We start from the raw sequence: 16750 nt of genomic DNA on the forward strand, positions 1-16750 counted from the left end.
CGGAGGATTAAACTACCTCATGTAATCCTTAACATTATGACTTAGGGATCAATGTAATCACCATTTAACGACAGAAAATTGGGGCTCTAAGAGGTTTAATTATCTTTACAGAGCTTGTCAGTGGAGAAATGGGATTCAACTCAGGTAGTCCAATTCCAATGCTTTAATGACTTGTTTCTAAAATGATTTTTTTTTTTTTTTGCAAATGCCATAGCCTCGGGTTTGGAAAGTATTGCAAGCAATACAAAGAGGGAAAAGATAACAATGGGAGGTTCTCAGAAAAATCTGAATTTCTAAACTAAAAATGTGTGGGAGAAAAGGACTGACAGTGGAGGGTACAGAGGTGTATAAACTGATGTTTAACATGGTCGAGGAGGAAAATTTTTCCCCTTTCCCTTTCTAGAGTCTTTGGCTGGCCTAGTAATTAAGGTGACCTAAGATTAAGAGGAGAAAAATAAAAGTTTAATAAAACGTACAAATGGGAGAGACACAGGAAAACTAACTTTGAAATGGCAGAAGTTATCACCTTAAATACTCTATTTTCAGCAAAAGACAATAGCAGATATTGGGTCCAGGGGGGTGCGGAGGTGCGGGCTGGCGGTCAGTTACGGACGGTTGCCAGGAAGAGCACGGTAAACCGATGTGAGGTGGTTCTGCAGATGTACTGATGAGTCACCACCTTCTCTGTTGAGTTTCTAGAGATTTGATCCTCCTCTTCCAGGAACAGCAAGGGAGATACCCTAACAAGTGGAGAGCTCCCTCACAAATGCAAATCTCTTACAAAAGGATAACTTTCACTCAGTTTTCAGAGCTTCACCTGTGTCTGCAATTTCTTATAACCAACCTAAAATAATCCTTATGCTAAAGAAGCACATTTTGGGGTGCCAAATTCTGCTCCCCTACAACAGCCATTCTAATTGAACCTTATACACACATCACTTGAGTATATGCTACTCATCCTTCAGCAAAATGTCACTTCTATTAGAAATGAGCATTCTATTCATACTAAGTCAAATAGTGGAATCAAAATGTCGTAAATTTCTTAGCTAGGCAGAAATTCTTAAGTTTTCTAAAATATACATACTATTTATACGTACAAAAAATTTTCTACTACACTTTATAAAGGCTTGAGAGAGAATATCAAAAAGAAAAGGAGAAACTGAAAAACAAATGAAATGGGAGCACTGAGTATGAAACAGAAAAAGTGAAACAAACCAGATAAAAGTACTCGATTTCTAATTTAAAAACACAGATACGCAACAAGCAACAAACGTTTACTGCACAGCACAGGAAACTATCGTTAATATCTTGTAATAACCCATAATGGAAAATAATCAAAAAAATAGTATGTGTGTATATATAGAACTGAATCTATATATACACATATATTGAATCGGGGCTTCCCCAGGGGGCTCAGAGGTAAAGACTGTTTGCAGTGCAGGAGCCACAGAAGATGCAGGTTTGATCCCTGGATCAGGAAGAGCCTGGAGGAGGGCATGGCGACCCACTCCAGTATCCTTGCCTAGAGAATCCCATGATGAGAGGAACATGGTGGGCTACAGTCCAGGGGGTCCCAAAAAGTGGGACATGACTGAGCACGCACACACACACAACTGAACCACCTTGCTGTGCACCTGAAACGCTGTGAGTCAACTACACTTCAATAAAATACATATATTAAAAATTCAAAACCAGAGGGATGGGACGGGGAGGGATGTGGGAGGGGGGGGTTTGGGCTGGGGGACACATGTACACCCATGGCTGATTCATGTCAATGTATGGCAAAAACCACAATATTGTAAAGTAATTAGCCTCCAATTAAGTTAATAAAAGTCAAATGTTACTTCTAAAAGCAATAAAATCACTCATTTCTTAAAAACTGAAGACCAAGTCAAAGAAGACTAGAATGTTCCCTGTGAGGTTCTATACTTATTCCATTAATGCAGCTTTGGCTCCAAACATTTTTAGAACTTCATTTGGAGCTGTCCTCAGAATGAACTTTGAGAGAATGAAGTTTCATTTTACAGTCAGCTCATGTTGGATAGATGGATGGACAGACTCACACACATCACTCACCTTATGTATCAGCTGGGCTCCAGATGATCCTCTGGCCATTTCCAAACTAATCCATCAGAGGATGAGTAGCCACACTCATAAAGGACCACTCGAAAGAATGTTCAGGGGATGCTTGCTAAAATCAGCTTCTTTACCTTACAGATACCATTATATATATATAAAGAAATTATGCTTAAATTACCTATCAATTGAAATTATGGGAGAAACACTCCAATCACAAGCCTATATTGACAATAAAATATTGCAACCTTTATTTAAAATAAAACACAAGTTGGCAAGCCTTGTGAGACAACAGGCAGACAGCATTCCCCTTTCAAGGGTCTCATTATTTACATCAAGTTTAACACTGTTAGCAGTTCACAGTCAGACAACAGGGTGAAAGTATTAAATTAGAAAAACGAAACACCTGAAAATATATTACAATAACAATTAAGAACAAATACCTGACAACACTGGTAGTGTGACCCATGATTGACATGTTTTCAGTTAAATCCCACACTGCCTCACTGTGTCCCCTTAGCAACGCACCCAGGGGTAGGCCCTCCAGACCCGCTCCTCTGTGCCCCATCACACATACACCTGCAGAGCGTGACCTTTGGTATAAACATTAAACAAGTTTTAAAGGATCTGAATCATATGGTTTAAGGACAAAGTTCTATCAACCACCATGAAATGTTCAAACTCATTTTTGCCAAGCGAGCACAACACTGGAGTTTCTCCACTGATAGTCACTACAGAATTAAGATTGCAAAGAAAGGAAAGTGTGGGGTCTACCCAGGGGACAGGGCTCTGAGCATGCACAGAGAGCTCAGCCAGCCCGTTCACAGCACACACACTAACCAGGGCACAGCTTCCAGTCACCACAGGGAAATCTGAGTAGCTCCTCCCACTCCCTTCCTTCTTAGCACGACAACAGTGTATGTACATAATGTGGAATCGCGTGTACCCTCTGCGCAGATCTGAAATATGGTGGTGTCCAAACATTCGCCCTAAAGAATGGTAAGATGAGTACCTCATGGGTCCTTCCAGCTGCTGAATACTAATTTCTCTGAAGGATAGTCTAATCAAGGTGACTTCTCAAAGTCTCAGCAAATGTCCTTCATGATGGAGTTCCAAGAGTGGTCACAGTGAAAACCGGTTTGTCAAAACAGAGGAAGGCTGGTTATCGGGCCCTCATCTATTGGAAACATCTGTCTCGTGGCATTCTTGCCACTCATAACACATGGCATGCTACTTCTGAATTGTACAGAACAGTATTTGGATTCTCCACCAATAACTTCTGAATCGAGAATAAATTTGTTTGGCCTACCTATGTTATTACTGTGTTAGAAATGCTGAAAATTATCTTTTGATGTGAAAACTTTACTAGCCAGAAGTCCCATTCTCCAATTTAGAGTTTATAGTGTTTAATTACATGATTCAAAATGCCTATCCTGAGGCTTAGAGGCAAATTTAAGCAAGCTCCAACCAGACAAACTATGCATTTCCTTTCTAAAAGCCTGCTGGCATTTCACAGTCTACCTCCCCCATGTCCTGAAGAGTTATTGAGAATTCGCCGAGACCTCAAGCCCTGTGTGTATAATAGCTCAGCAGCTTGAATGATAGGAAGAATCCGGAAACTTGCTGCTTTGAGTACAATGATGAACAGAGAATCTCACAAAACAGACACAGACAGTGTGTGTTGGGGAGTCGGGGTCGGGGGGGGGGCGAGGGGTGCTCCACGGCCCTTCAACCTAAAAGGAGACATCCTTTCCCACAGATGGGCTGCAGGTTTGAAGATCTGAGCACATGTCACCTGTGACCGCGGGCTGAGGTCACAGGCCCTGCTGCTGTGTTCAGGTCACAGAGCAATGGGGAAGGGAAAGGATGTACATTTTCTAGGACAGGTCAACTGTTTCAAATTTGTAATAGTGCGCTTGGAGGGTGGAAAAGGCCCAATTGAGAGCGTCTTCCCCCAGCTCACCAAGCAGGTGGAGAAACATGCAGCGTCTACCTAGCCAGCAGCCCATGTGGAGAGAACAGCCCACCAACTGTGGCTCCGAGCCACCGCCACCAGAAAGTTCGTTTCCCCCAGTTTTAGTTCAATAACCATGCAACATCAACCTAGCTGACAAATCCTTTCCTCTGCAAAACACACGAAACCCATCTCTGAAGGCACAGTTCTCTAGGAATGATGTCTGCCACTCTGAATCAGCCCGGAATCAAGATGCCCCACACTGGCCTCCTCACCTGGAGAAAAACACTGATGATCACCTGGGTGATCACAGGGTGGAGTCTTCCCTAACTTCCGAGGGAGATGTGGGTCTACGATGTGGAATCAGAAATAAAGGAAATCTCTTGCACCCTTGTTATCTCAAGACAGAACACACACAGCTCAGGCAGGTAGTGTGAAAAGCAGCAGCCCCAGGGCAGAGGCTGTCTTCTGGGACTCTGCAGTAAGGTCACAGAAGACAGGCTGGGGCCACTGGGGCTCAGATGCTCGGGCGCCGCCCCTTCCACAGCCCTGAGAGCCTCCCCACCCACTCCCCCAAGTCACACGGGAGGGCAGATGGCAGTGAACTTCTGGCTGTCACGGAGCTGCAACAAAGCAGGTAATGGTAATTGTCACTCCAGGCAACAATGCTGGCTTGCCCAAGAAAAGCCAGCCTTTACTTTTAAAAGTCTGGTAGCTGGAAAAACTGGAGCTCCCTCCAAAGAATATAAATTCCCCACTGTTAAAGAGTGGGACAAGTTTCTGAACCAGCCCAAGGCCTCTCCTCTCTGACTGGTGAGGCTCTGGCTAGTAGAGATGTCCCTGGGCGGTCACATGGAAGGTACAGGCAACCCCAGAGCTGCCTTTCCCTATTTCTCGCCTGTTCCCACACATCCCCAACTGAAGCAGGAGGTTACCAAAGAACTGAGCTACTGGCTTGACAGAAGCTGAGACAGAGATACAGACAGCTGAAGTCTATTAATACATAAGAAGAAATTTATGTCCAGAGACACTTACCTAAAGATGACTGGTCGTAACAGATGCTTGGGACACAGAGATGGCCCCTAAACCCAGGTAGAATGAGTTAATGCAAGCAAGATGATGAAACCCAAAAATCATCAAGAATAAAAATGTAGACAACCCTGTCAGCTCAACGTGAATGCCTTGGGGCATGGGGGGTTGAATGCAGAGCCTGATGGTAACAGTGACATCAGTAGCAAAAATGGAAGGAAGTAGGAGAGGCCCGAAAGCAGTGAGCTACAACTCAGAAGTGGCCACCAATGCAACTTCCTCTTGAGTATCTTTATAATTTAAGAGGTGAGTTACGTTCCGCTACTCCTCTTAGGAGACAAGACAAAAAAAAAAAAGGATGGTAAATGTCAAGCTCATCTATAATTGGTAGGAAATCCTAGAAAAGTAATTCCCAAAGTGCACTGGTTCTACAGCCATCCCCCCGCCCCCCCAAAATCAACAAAACTCTACAGGACACAGGTTAAAAAAGACACTGTCAACGTGAACAGGTAATGAGTCTGCTCCCACCATCTGTATTTAGGACATGAAACGGCTGAGCATGTGGTGGACAAATGTTCAGGGGTGAGAGCACCTCACTCTTCTTGAGTCAAGGTCCCTGGAAGAGCGTCTTTGTTCTGGAGTGAGTACATGTTACTGAAGTTTTATAATTAAGCCAGAAAGTTGGTCCCTAGTTTTGGGAAGTTATTCGGCACTGAGTTACCATTTTAGCAAAACAGTTACTACACCTGCACGTATTCATTTAGCAGTTTCGTACTTATAAACGTGATGAATCACAGAGCTGATTGTTTATATATCTCTTTTTTCGGGTCCCTTGCACACAAAACTTGTAAGTCAATCATCATCTAAACAGACATTTAGTGTCTAAATTACAGACATCTATACAGACGTTATAGATGTCTATGTCTAAATAGACATTAATAATACAACTTTACAGTTATATTACTCTTTCTCAAAGTGCTTTCATACATTATGTCAATTATTAAAATGATACGAAACAATAAAGTTTTTTGTTTTTGTTTAAGAAAAAGGAATGTAGGACTAGGTTTTTTTTTTTAAGTTGCTACTTCTTCATTACAAAGTGCAGATTGCTGTGTTGCTAAGGTCTGTCCAAAAGAATGACCCCATATAATTTTTTAAATTACTGAGTTCTACTGAACGCCTGCTTTGCTAGTGTAGCCATTACTTAACATTCAAGTCCCTTAAGGTCAGAGAGTGCCACGAACGTGTGCTTTAGAAAGTGTGCAGCACCATGCAGACGGATTGTCTGAGTCACTTTTTTTGCAGTGTCTCACAAGGCAACAGGAACGGTGGCAAGACCCCACAATGAGAAAGTGAATTAAGAACCACACTCTAGCCTTGGCTCTGCCACTAAGTAACTGCTCTGAGCTCATGGGCAAGTAACTTAAACATCCTCTCCTGCCATTTCTTAACCTGTGAAGAAAAAAGCTGGAGTGTTGCTACTGCTCACAGTGCTGGAGAGATTCTTGGAAAACACACTGGTTGAGACCTGGCCCCACAGGGAATTCCACAGGGTGAGGCCAATGAATCAGGATTTTTGTTGGTGTTTTTTTTTTTTTTTAAACTCCAGGAAATTTTGTTGCACATCCTTGGCAAAAGCTCATTGGATTAAGTGTTAATAACAGTAGTAGTTAACATTTGTGGAGTACTCATTACATGCCAGACACTCAAGCGAAGTATCTTACACACATTATCTCATTTAATCCTTACAACAACCCTGAGGTAGTTACTATTAGTATCCCTGTTTTCCAATGAAGAAACTAAGGCCGAGGAAGGTTAAGTGTGACTTGCCTTGTAGACTGGCTTTAGAGTCTGAACTCTTGATCACTTATCTAAACTGTATCCTTAAAGCCCAAAAGCTTTAAAAGCCTTAAAGCATGACTTTGTTAAATAAATATGGGTGGTGCCTTAACAAAGTCAGCATTTTATTAACTGGGCACTATTTTACCAGTCAACTTTCAGCTGAAGTGTACAAAAATTCTAACTCTAAACCCCATAATTCAGCTAAAAAAGGGTCTGCTACTGCTAAGTCGCTTCAGTCGTGTCCGACTCTGTGCGACCCCAGAGACGACAGCCCACCAGGCTCCCCCGTCCCTGGGATTCTCCAGGCAAGAACACTGGAGTGGGTTGCCATTTCCTTCTCCAATGCATGAAAGTGAAAAGTGAAAGTAAAGCCGCTTAGTCGTGTCCAACTCTTAGCGACCCCATGGACTGCAGCCTACCAGGCTCCTCTAACCATGGGATTTTACAGGCAAGAGTACTGGAGTGGGGTGCCACTGGGTCTACTGGAGACCTAATAACCTCAATGTATAGAGGTCACCTGGAAAAACACTGAATAAATTTCTCAGGACCAATTTTTTTTTAAGGCTATATCTCTGAAAGTCACAATGGACATCTGTAGGAAAATATACACATTTTAATTGTACACAAAGCCTTTTAAGAAAATACTTCATGTAAAGCACAAACAAGATGTATTTTACACAACACTGCATTGTAAGGTAGTAAATCTAAACTGAAATCATATTATCTGTACATGAGAGGATTCATCTGTGGTAACCCCAAAGGGATGCATACAAATAACCACTTTAGAAAGTCTTCAACACCTTGTAGAAGGGCTTTTGCTCCTGCTGTCTACTTTGTTTTTAAACTAGACAGAATTAAACTACATTTTTAGTTTCTAAAAGTAATTTTCTCTGCTTTGAATTCAAATGTTTAAATTTATATATGGTTAGTTTTTTAAAAATCTGGTCCCTTTCAAGTAGAAAAAGGAAAAAAACCCAAGTTACATTTTTATAGTAAGTTGACAGTGTCTCTTTAGCCCAAACCCTGAGCCCTCAACTCCTGAAGCTCCAGTTAAAGCGTCATGTGGATGGAGTGTGCTGCAACAGTCAATGCCACTCTTGACAGTGTTGAGAAAAAAAAAAAAAAAAGAAAATCCATTCATGGACATACTGAGCACCTACTATGAACGAGACAGAGCCAGGTGCTACCCCTGAGTAAGACCCAGCCCTCACCCTCAAAGACTGCTCTTCGGTGAGAAAACCAGGGAGCTTAAATACACTCAGTAGTGTTCCTCCAAGGCTTATTTTCAGAGCTTTCAAGAAAAGACCCCTTGCTTTAAAAAAGAAAGAAAGAAAGAAAATCCCCTGAAAAACGATTCTAATCCCTCAACTTGCATCCACAATGACAGGGATAAACTTAAAAAGCAGCATAATAATATTCTAAAGTTTTAGCTCTCCCTGCCCTACCCTTAAAAGGCTAATTGCTAAAACAATTTCAAGTTTATGGAAGTATGTGATGAAGGAGAGTGGCAAAGAAGAAGGTGGCCGGAGGATTGTTGGTTTTCAAATCCAAGTTAAAGGGAACTCTTCTAAACATTACAAAGAGATTAGCCAGATCTCTGGTTACCTGTGTTCCACCAACAAGTAACAGAGGGATTACCCAACCCCTGAAAGGAATGCCCAATACGGTCTCCTCCCTGCTTTTTTCTTCTTTTTGCCTGGGACTCCTCTGGAACACCCATAGAAAGAATCAATTCCTTTCTTTCTAATGAAAACTAAAATTTCTTCTTGGTCAAAGATGCCAAACTCTGTCCAAAACCATTTTTCCCCTTAGCCTGATTAGTATAATCTCAGCAGTTTTAAATTTCATCACCAAGCAAAGATGATGAAAAAGGAGAATGAAAAATGTGTATTCATACATAACAATACTGCACTAAAGAGCTTTCCAGAGAGGCTCTCAAAGGGATAACTATACACTTATTTGCAAAACACCCTTGAGAACATGTATCATTACCTCCATTTAATAGATTAAGAGAAGGGGCGATGGGGCTGACAGTGGATCAATGACAAAGCCAGGAAGAAAACTCACTGTCCATCAGTGCTGAATTCCTATCTTCCTAAGTTAATATTCCTTTGGGAGTAAAAAAAAAATGAGTTTTTAAAAAATACTGCATTCTCTTTGGAGGCAGGAATGGAGGGGGCATAAAGTTTTAAAAAGAGAATGAAGTGGTCACTGGACTTAGACCTGGTATCGAGAGTATTAATAACATCTGAACAGTTAGATTTGGTTCTAAATTCAGAAGTGATCCTCATTAACTTCTGTAACAATAACTGAATAGGGAAGGAAAAGAAACCATTAGGTTTCCAGGATCTAATCGGCGTCCCCTGAAAATGCCCTGCTCCTTCAATTATGCATTTTTAAATAGAGGTGAAATGAAAAAATAAATATCAGAGTATTTCCAGTATGATCTTTACAAACAAACACAACAACTGGCAGGGGGAGCCAGTGAAAGAAGAAAAGCATGTGACAATAACTTAGGGTGATTCATTTGAAATCCACGCAGAGTGAGAGAATGCTTCTCCCCACTCTCTACCTGGATTGGGTCTAAGGTGATAAGGGAGAGGAAAGGTAGAGAGAAAGAGTCATTAGGACCAAGCCAGCTTTTCCCCTCAGTCAGAGGCTCCTCAGCTGAATGCTGGGTTTCAAGAAGACACCCTTTTCCCTGGCACTTTAGTTGATAAAGAAACATACATAGCTGCTCAAGTCCCTGGCCAGTATGTCAGTATGCAGAGACTCTCCTGAGAGCCCTGTCCAGGACCATTATTTTCAATAGTGTTCAATGCTGGTTAATGCCCTGAATGCTGCCAGGACAGAGGAAGACAGCCTGCCCAGCAAGGGGCAGAAGAAAACCACCAGAGACCCCCTATGCCTATGGATCACAGATAGGCACCAATGAGCACAAAGCCCATCCTCATCCATTACGAAATCATACACTAGCCTGGGAGAAGTGGCTTCTGCTAGGCAGTACACAATGCAGGACGAGGTTTCAATCTCCCTGAACACACAATCCTAGCGTTCTTTACCTCCGGCACCAACTAACACACCAACAGACAACAGGACAGGCATGTACAGATAGAGCCACATTTCCCAGTTTTGCATCTAGCCATCTGATCTGCAGCTCTTACTGCAGCCGTGACCTCGTGGGAGCCAGGCTAAGAGCAGCTTCCAACAGCCTTGAACAAGACCTCTTGGCACGTCCCCACCCACTCACTGAGATCAGTACCACTAGTACCTGCTGGAGCCCCTGGTCAATTCCCTTCCATGTGGTGCAAAGTGAGAGCCACAGCCACCCCATGGTCTGGGCACAGGCCCCGCGGCCTCACTGCACAGCCCTGTTCGGCCAGCTCACACCGCTCCAGTGAGGACGGGCTGGACTCAGTCCTTCGCAGCTCGACAGGCACACGTCCCTGATGCTTCAGTGCGGCTTCTGATTGGCCCACGACTGCCCTGCCCCCATCTATTTTCCCTCTCTCCCATGGATTTTGCTTTTTGTTATTGTTGAGATGAACCTGTAAACGTGAGAACTCAGAGATCTGAGGTACTTCACAGAAACACACTCAAGTATCAGTCTTCCATTTTCTGAAACGAGAACACAAGTAAAACAAGTCCCTTTCCCTCTCCCCTCAGAAATGTGTGCATGTTCCCACTTGGCTTCCAGTGGCTACCTCTGCACCACATCACTGATTTCCTGTACACACGACAGTAAGTTGTTAAGGACAGGGTTTGCCCCGGGCACGCCAGCGGCTGCGGAAGACACCTGCAGCTCCTGCAGGCTGAGTTCCAGTTTGCTCACAGCCTCTCGGAAGGCAAATTTGTTGCGAGTTTGGGGGATGCAGTCCACATAGCCTGAGCAGTAGTCGAGCAGCTGGTGGCCAGTGTCCACCAGCTGGCTGTTGGGCACAGGTTCCGTGATGGCACTGGACAGTAGGTCAGCACATTCCAGCAGGGCCTCCTTGCTGATCTTGTCGGCTGAGATTTTCTCGGCCGCCTGTTTGGTTTTTCTCAGAGCCACTTTAGTACCCGCTGTGCCATTGGCCATTTTGGCTGGCGAGATGGAAGATGTGGGCAGAGGCACTTGAGGTGGAGGCATCACAGGCCTCCCAGCTTTCCCACTGGTGGGCACCGCCCCTGGAGCCGCCTTTTTCCCTCCCTCCTGTGTTTCTGACTTGGGCTGGACTGCAGTCGGGGCGGCGGGCTCTTCCGTGGAGTCTGAGCACACGGACGGCTGCTGCAGTAGTCTCATCACTGGCGGTGGGGGTGGGGCACACTTTGGTTTTACCCGGCGGGGTCGGTCCTTGTCTCCAGAGGAAGTGACCTGATGCTCTGATAAGAGCTTGAATTTATTCCCCTGAGAGTCTGTGCCAATGAGCTGCACGTCAGCTGGAGTGTGCTTCAGAGTGGGTGAGATAAGGACGGGCACTTTGTGGTTATGAGTGGTTGGGAGGACCGCGGCAGTCTTGGCTGGAGAAGCCCAGCCGGTCTGCTCGCCATCCTCTGGGACTCCAGCCATGCCAAGTCGTGCCCCACCATTCCTCTCCTTGCTCTTGGGGGCAGCTGCCACTCCAGCCACCCCTAACCCTGGAGAATCCTTCTCTGTAGTGGCTGGATCCCCAGAGGGGGTTCTGAGAGGAAGAGCGGTGCCTCCTCTGGGCAAAAGTTTGGCTTTTGGTCTCTCTCTGGTCGGAGCGGCACCTTCCTCTGATTTTTTTGGAAGTGTGTCATTGGCCCTGTCCACATTCTCTTCTGGCTGAGAAGAGGTGGACACTGTCCTTTCCAGCTGGAGTTTGGACCTCTGGCAGTTCCTGGGAAGGGTCATTGCCATCCTATCCTGCTCTGGAAGCCCTGAGGACACGGAAGATGTAGAGTTTGACCTTGGAAAAGGCTTGGATGTGTCATCACTGGCTGTGGGTTTACCTGCTCGTAAGCCCAGTGTCTTTTTGATTAAGCGTGGTGTAAAGAAGCCTGTGATGCCAGACCACCCGCCCCCAGCAGCGCCACTGCCCCCACCCCCACCACCGTCGTCATTACAGAGGTTCCTCTGTGCAAAGCTACCCCCATAGCACTTGGGTGGCACCAGACTCGCTTCTTGCTGGGCAGGAGTGAGAGAGAACCCTTCAGCATGCTGCAGAGAAGCAACAGATGAGAAGTTACCCGTCAGTTCGTATTTCTTGTGGGGCTGGTTCTCCATTTCTCGGAAGGAGCTGCTGCGTTTGGGGGGTGTGGGAGCGTTTCTCTTTTTCATAAAGGAGCTGAAGAAGCCTCCCTTCCTATCTCTGGTGAAGCATGTCTCTTTGGCATCTTCCAAGAGGCTGCTGGGTGACTTGTCTCTCTGCTTTCGAGGCAGTGCTGGGGACCCACTGGGGGCCTGTGCACTTCTAATGAACCCTGATTTAAAACAAATAACAACAGCCAATCAGTATTGTGAAAAGTAAGTGACTCGCCTGAGTGAAGACAGTGAAGAGTGTTGTTGGCATCTATTAAAAGTCAAGTGTTAGCAGGACACTCGGAGGAAACTAATACATTATCATGTCACACTGCTGTTCCAAATGTGATGTGAGATATAAATGGAAAGAAATAAACCTGCTGGCTTTTATCTCAGCATCCATCTTTTCTCTGGCAACTACAGCACAAGCTGGCTTCACCTGTCAGACTCAGTGAAGAAATCTTTGCCAGAACCGTAAGGAATGCAACTATTTGAGAATCAAGAGTTTAGGAAATGGAGTGGGAGGCAGAGTTGTGTGCTGAATGGACAGATCACGACTACTAACACTGGCAATGCAGAGCCGTGGACTAGAGTGGTAAATAAAACAGATGCCCGCCACCCTTTGCCTTGAGGAAGACGGGCAGGAAAGTGGAAATAAAAGCTTCACACCCCATGGCTCTTTAAACAAGGCAGTCTGCCTCTACCTCCCTAGGGACTCGTACCTGGTGCTGAACTGGAAGCAGAATTTTCTGTGGCATCTTGTGCCCCCTCGATGTTCTCCTTGTTCTCCCCCTGCTTCTTCAGCGTCCGGGTCTTGGAAGGAAGCAGAGGCAGTCGGGGCAGATATGGAACCACAGACGAGGCGGCGGCGGCCCTCCCAAGCTCCTCAGCAACCTCTGTGTGGAGGACAGGGCAATGAGAAAAAGAACAATTTCATGACAAAAGAGAAATAAGGGAGTTTTCTCTTTTCAGAAAAGGCAGACAACTGAGAGGACCTGAAGAATGGAGTACTAAAACACGTGTAAGTGGAGTCACAAAGTATGTACCCTTTGAGTGTGTAAGCCACTTGTGCTCAGCATTCTAGCTGTAGATTCATCCATGTTACTGAACGTGGCAGGGGGTTTTCTTGTTGCTGTGTATTATTCAAATATGTGAATACACCAAAATTCATTCATTCTCCTCTTGATGAATACTTGTTGTTTCCAGTTTGGGGCTATTATGAATATACTGCTAGAAACATCCTACGATGTGTCTTTGACTGCAACAATGGTATGACGTCTGCTAGATACAGGAGCAGGACCGGCGGGTCACAGGGCCAAACTGCCTTCCCAAACTGGCTGTCCCAATCTCCAGCCCCACTAACTTATAGGAAAGTTCTGGTTACTATGCATGCTTGCCAAAGTTTGATGTTTGTTTGTCTGATTTTAATTTTAGCGTTTCTGAGGTAGGTGTGTACTGGCCATTCATTGTTTTATTTTGTACTTCTCTGATGATGGGTGATTTCATATGCTCACTGGTCAATTGGATATTCTTATTTACTAAGTGCTTATTCAGAGGTTGAACAAAGCAAACAGCTATTTGCAGATATTTTATTTTCAGGTTGTGCCTTGCAAAAAAAAAGGAGGCTAGATACACTTCATGCTGATGAAGCAAATGAGGCTCCTGAAAATGTGTTCACCCTATTAGTAAGCCTCAGCTGATTAAAAATGGCCATGGGATTTGTGGCTTTTAATAAGGCAAAGACTCACTTTGCTATTCATTCTTGAACAAAAATGAAGTATGGATCAAACTTTGGAATTTTGTAATTTACAACATTTTTGGTAATTATTTTCCAAAATTGATCCCCCACAAGTGTGGGTACATAGCACATAATTCAAGCCATGCCAATGAGATTCCAATGATATTCAGGACTTGACTCCACATGAACTAAAGGGTACAGATAAAAGTGCTCTGATAGGGAGCTGCTTAATTTGGCCCAGAGGGTGAGCTGTGCCCTCCCTAACCTGTAGAAGTTCCATATATAGAAGGACGAGGATGGAAATACTTGTCATTAAACTCTGGTGGTGTACTTTTTCCTTTCTTCTTAGCAAAACACGATAAATCACTAAAGGAAGCAGAAAAAAAGTCAACTTGCCTAATTTCTTCTTCAAACATTTTTTAATGTGAACTTAAGTAGTGAGTGCTCTGTTCAATTATGAATAAAAAGAAAAATTTGAAAAAATATGTATACAACTCTGGAACTACACCAAAATGTCTAATAGGCAATTAGACAGAATTCTGTGTTTTTAGCTCTCAAGGAATAGCCTATCCTTTTAATTTTATTTATTCAAGTATTTATTTAGTTCTTTGCTGCTGCTCTCAGGCATTCTCTAATTGCGGTGAGTGGTGGCTACTTGCTAGCTGCAGTGTGGTGGCTCACTGTGCTGGCTTCTCTTATTGCAGAATATGGGCTCGAGAGCACACAGACTTCAGTAGTTACGGCGCATAGGCTCAGCTGCCCCGCAACATGCGGAACCTTCCCAGACCAGGGATCGAACTCATGTCCTATGCATTGGCAGGCAGATTCTCAACCACCTGACCACCTGGGAAGTCCAGTCTCTCTCTTCCTAAGAAGTAAGTTTATTTATTTTCTGACTGGGCATTTAATCTGTTCAGTATTTATTTTTACTTAGCCTCACCAGGTCTTAGATACAGCATGCAGGATCTTTGATCTTCAGTGAGACATGGGGGATCTTTTATTACAGTGTGCAAATTCTTAGGTGTGGCATGACAGATCTAGTTTCCTGACCAGGGATCCAACTCGGGTCCCCTGCATTGGAAGCTCACAGTCTTAACCACTGGACCAGCAGGGAAGTACCAACAAGTACGTTTACTGTTTGACTTTTGTATGTAATTTTAAAGAGACGTTATACACAAAAGTAGGAAAGTTCCTGTATGTGTCCATATACTTGTTTTTTACATACGAAACAGATTCTCAGTGTTCATAGCTTAGCTTATTTGACATTCTTTTTCTAAACTCCTTTCTGTGTCAATATATTTAAGAATATCATTTTAACTACTCAATTATAGGGATGTAATAATTAACATACTGGATACTTAAATGTTCTTAATTTTTCAGTAATACTCTTACAGCTAAATATTTGTTCATACTCTTAAAATATTTCAATATTAAAAATATGAGCTAGAGAGACAAAGATACATTTTAAAACAGCAAAAGAAAAAAAAGAAAAAAGAAAACAATAATAAAGGCCAAGAATTAATTCAATATCCTGAAATAGAGTCCCAAATCATAAGACACTATCATTTTTGGAATCTATCATCCCCAGCACCCAGAACTAGCCCCCACCAACAGTACATCACCAGGTTCTCACCTTCAGAAATGCTCGAGTCGTGGAACATGGTTTCAAAAGCTTGATGTGTTTCTGCAAAAGAGGGCCTGTCGGCAGGGCTCCACTTCCAACCTATGTAACCAAAAGAGAAGAGTAGTAAAAGCTTCTTGGCAGAAACTAAATATTCAGGGCCCACCTGAGGGTGAGCGCCGTGCTCTGGGACATGTGCTACAGCACAGTTACAGCGAGTCTGCAGTGACAGTGAGGCGGCTATTCCTCAGTCCCAGCCCGAGGCGCGATGAACCCGCTTCCTGGGGCCAATCCTTCTATGCAGTCTCAGCTCCTGTTCCCTCCACTAGAGGGACGCAGAGGGGGTGGGGAGATGGTTTAGAAAAGTTTTCTTCCATTGGAAAAATGAAAAGTAGTAAAACCTCTCTTCAAACTCACTCACTCACTCCCAATTAGTTGTACACATTCCAAAACATAACAGTATATCAGAAAAGGGGAGTCTGGAATTCACATCTGATGACAGCAGTAGGCAATCAATGCTCAATGAGAAAATAATGAGACTCAAATACGTGGCAGTTTAATTCACTCACCTCCCTACTTTTTCATCTTTAAGAAGTCAGATGCTCTTGTTTACACATCACAGAAGTCACTTTCATGCATTCTCCAGTCTTCAACACTCCTTTTGCATAGCTGAGAGCAACCCCCCCCAACCTAATCTCCAAATCCATTTTTTATTACCTTATTATACAGGCAAATCTTTGGGGAAACTGAGTATTTGGCCATGGACAAAGATTCTTAGGATTCCAGTGTGACTCAGTAGTAGAGCATACAGTAGCCCAACTGGTTGATCAGTGACCAACTCTATGTCACAAGGCTGGATACAATCTTACAACATTGATAGGAAAAATGTTTTCAATTTTGTTATTAATCATCCAGAATTGCTCATTTAAACTACTTCAAAATTAAAATCTGCAAGAATACTCACATGCTCTCATAAGTTCATACACCTTAGGGGGACATCCTTCAGGCTGCTCCATTCGGTATCCTTTTTCCAGTAGATCGTAGACCTGAGACAGGTCAATACCTGGATATGGTGACATTCCATATGTAGCAATTTCCCATAAGAGCACCCCAAACGCTGCAGAAGGGATTGTAAAAAAAGAGCTTTTATGTTTCTTCTGATTTATTATTTATTTTATACCATTAGATAACTTCTCTTTCAAATTTTCACAATGTTACAATATTAGTATACTCTTATAATTCTTAAAA

General features: G+C 43.6%; 1 protein-coding gene across 6 annotated transcripts in view; it reads right to left on the minus strand.

The window, feature by feature from the left end:
• Positions 1–2303: 2303 nt before the first annotated feature.
• The window catches only part of ABL2 (ABL proto-oncogene 2, non-receptor tyrosine kinase), a 110737-nt gene continuing 96290 nt past the window's right edge, over positions 2304–16750 (minus strand). For 3 of the 6 annotated variants that reach the window (XM_055582803.1, XM_055582802.1, XM_055582805.1), the window contains 5 exons: positions 16467–16619; positions 15515–15604; positions 12866–13039; positions 12092–12325; positions 2304–11782 (listed from right to left, as the gene is read on the minus strand). In XM_055582803.1, coding sequence (XP_055438778.1) covers positions 10602–11782; positions 12092–12325; positions 12866–13039; positions 15515–15604; positions 16467–16619 — 1832 coding nt within the window. In that variant the 3' untranslated portion in view covers positions 2304–10601. Of the gene's footprint in view, positions 12326–12865; positions 13040–15514; positions 15605–16466; positions 16620–16750 lie in introns of all 6 variants that reach the window. The other 3 variants (XM_055582800.1, XM_055582799.1, XM_055582804.1) reach the window with 1 other exon arrangement.

Source organism: Bubalus kerabau, chromosome 5 (assembly GCF_029407905.1).
Source record: "Bubalus kerabau isolate K-KA32 ecotype Philippines breed swamp buffalo chromosome 5, PCC_UOA_SB_1v2, whole genome shotgun sequence".
Taxonomy (NCBI): Eukaryota; Metazoa; Chordata; class Mammalia; order Artiodactyla; family Bovidae; genus Bubalus; species Bubalus kerabau.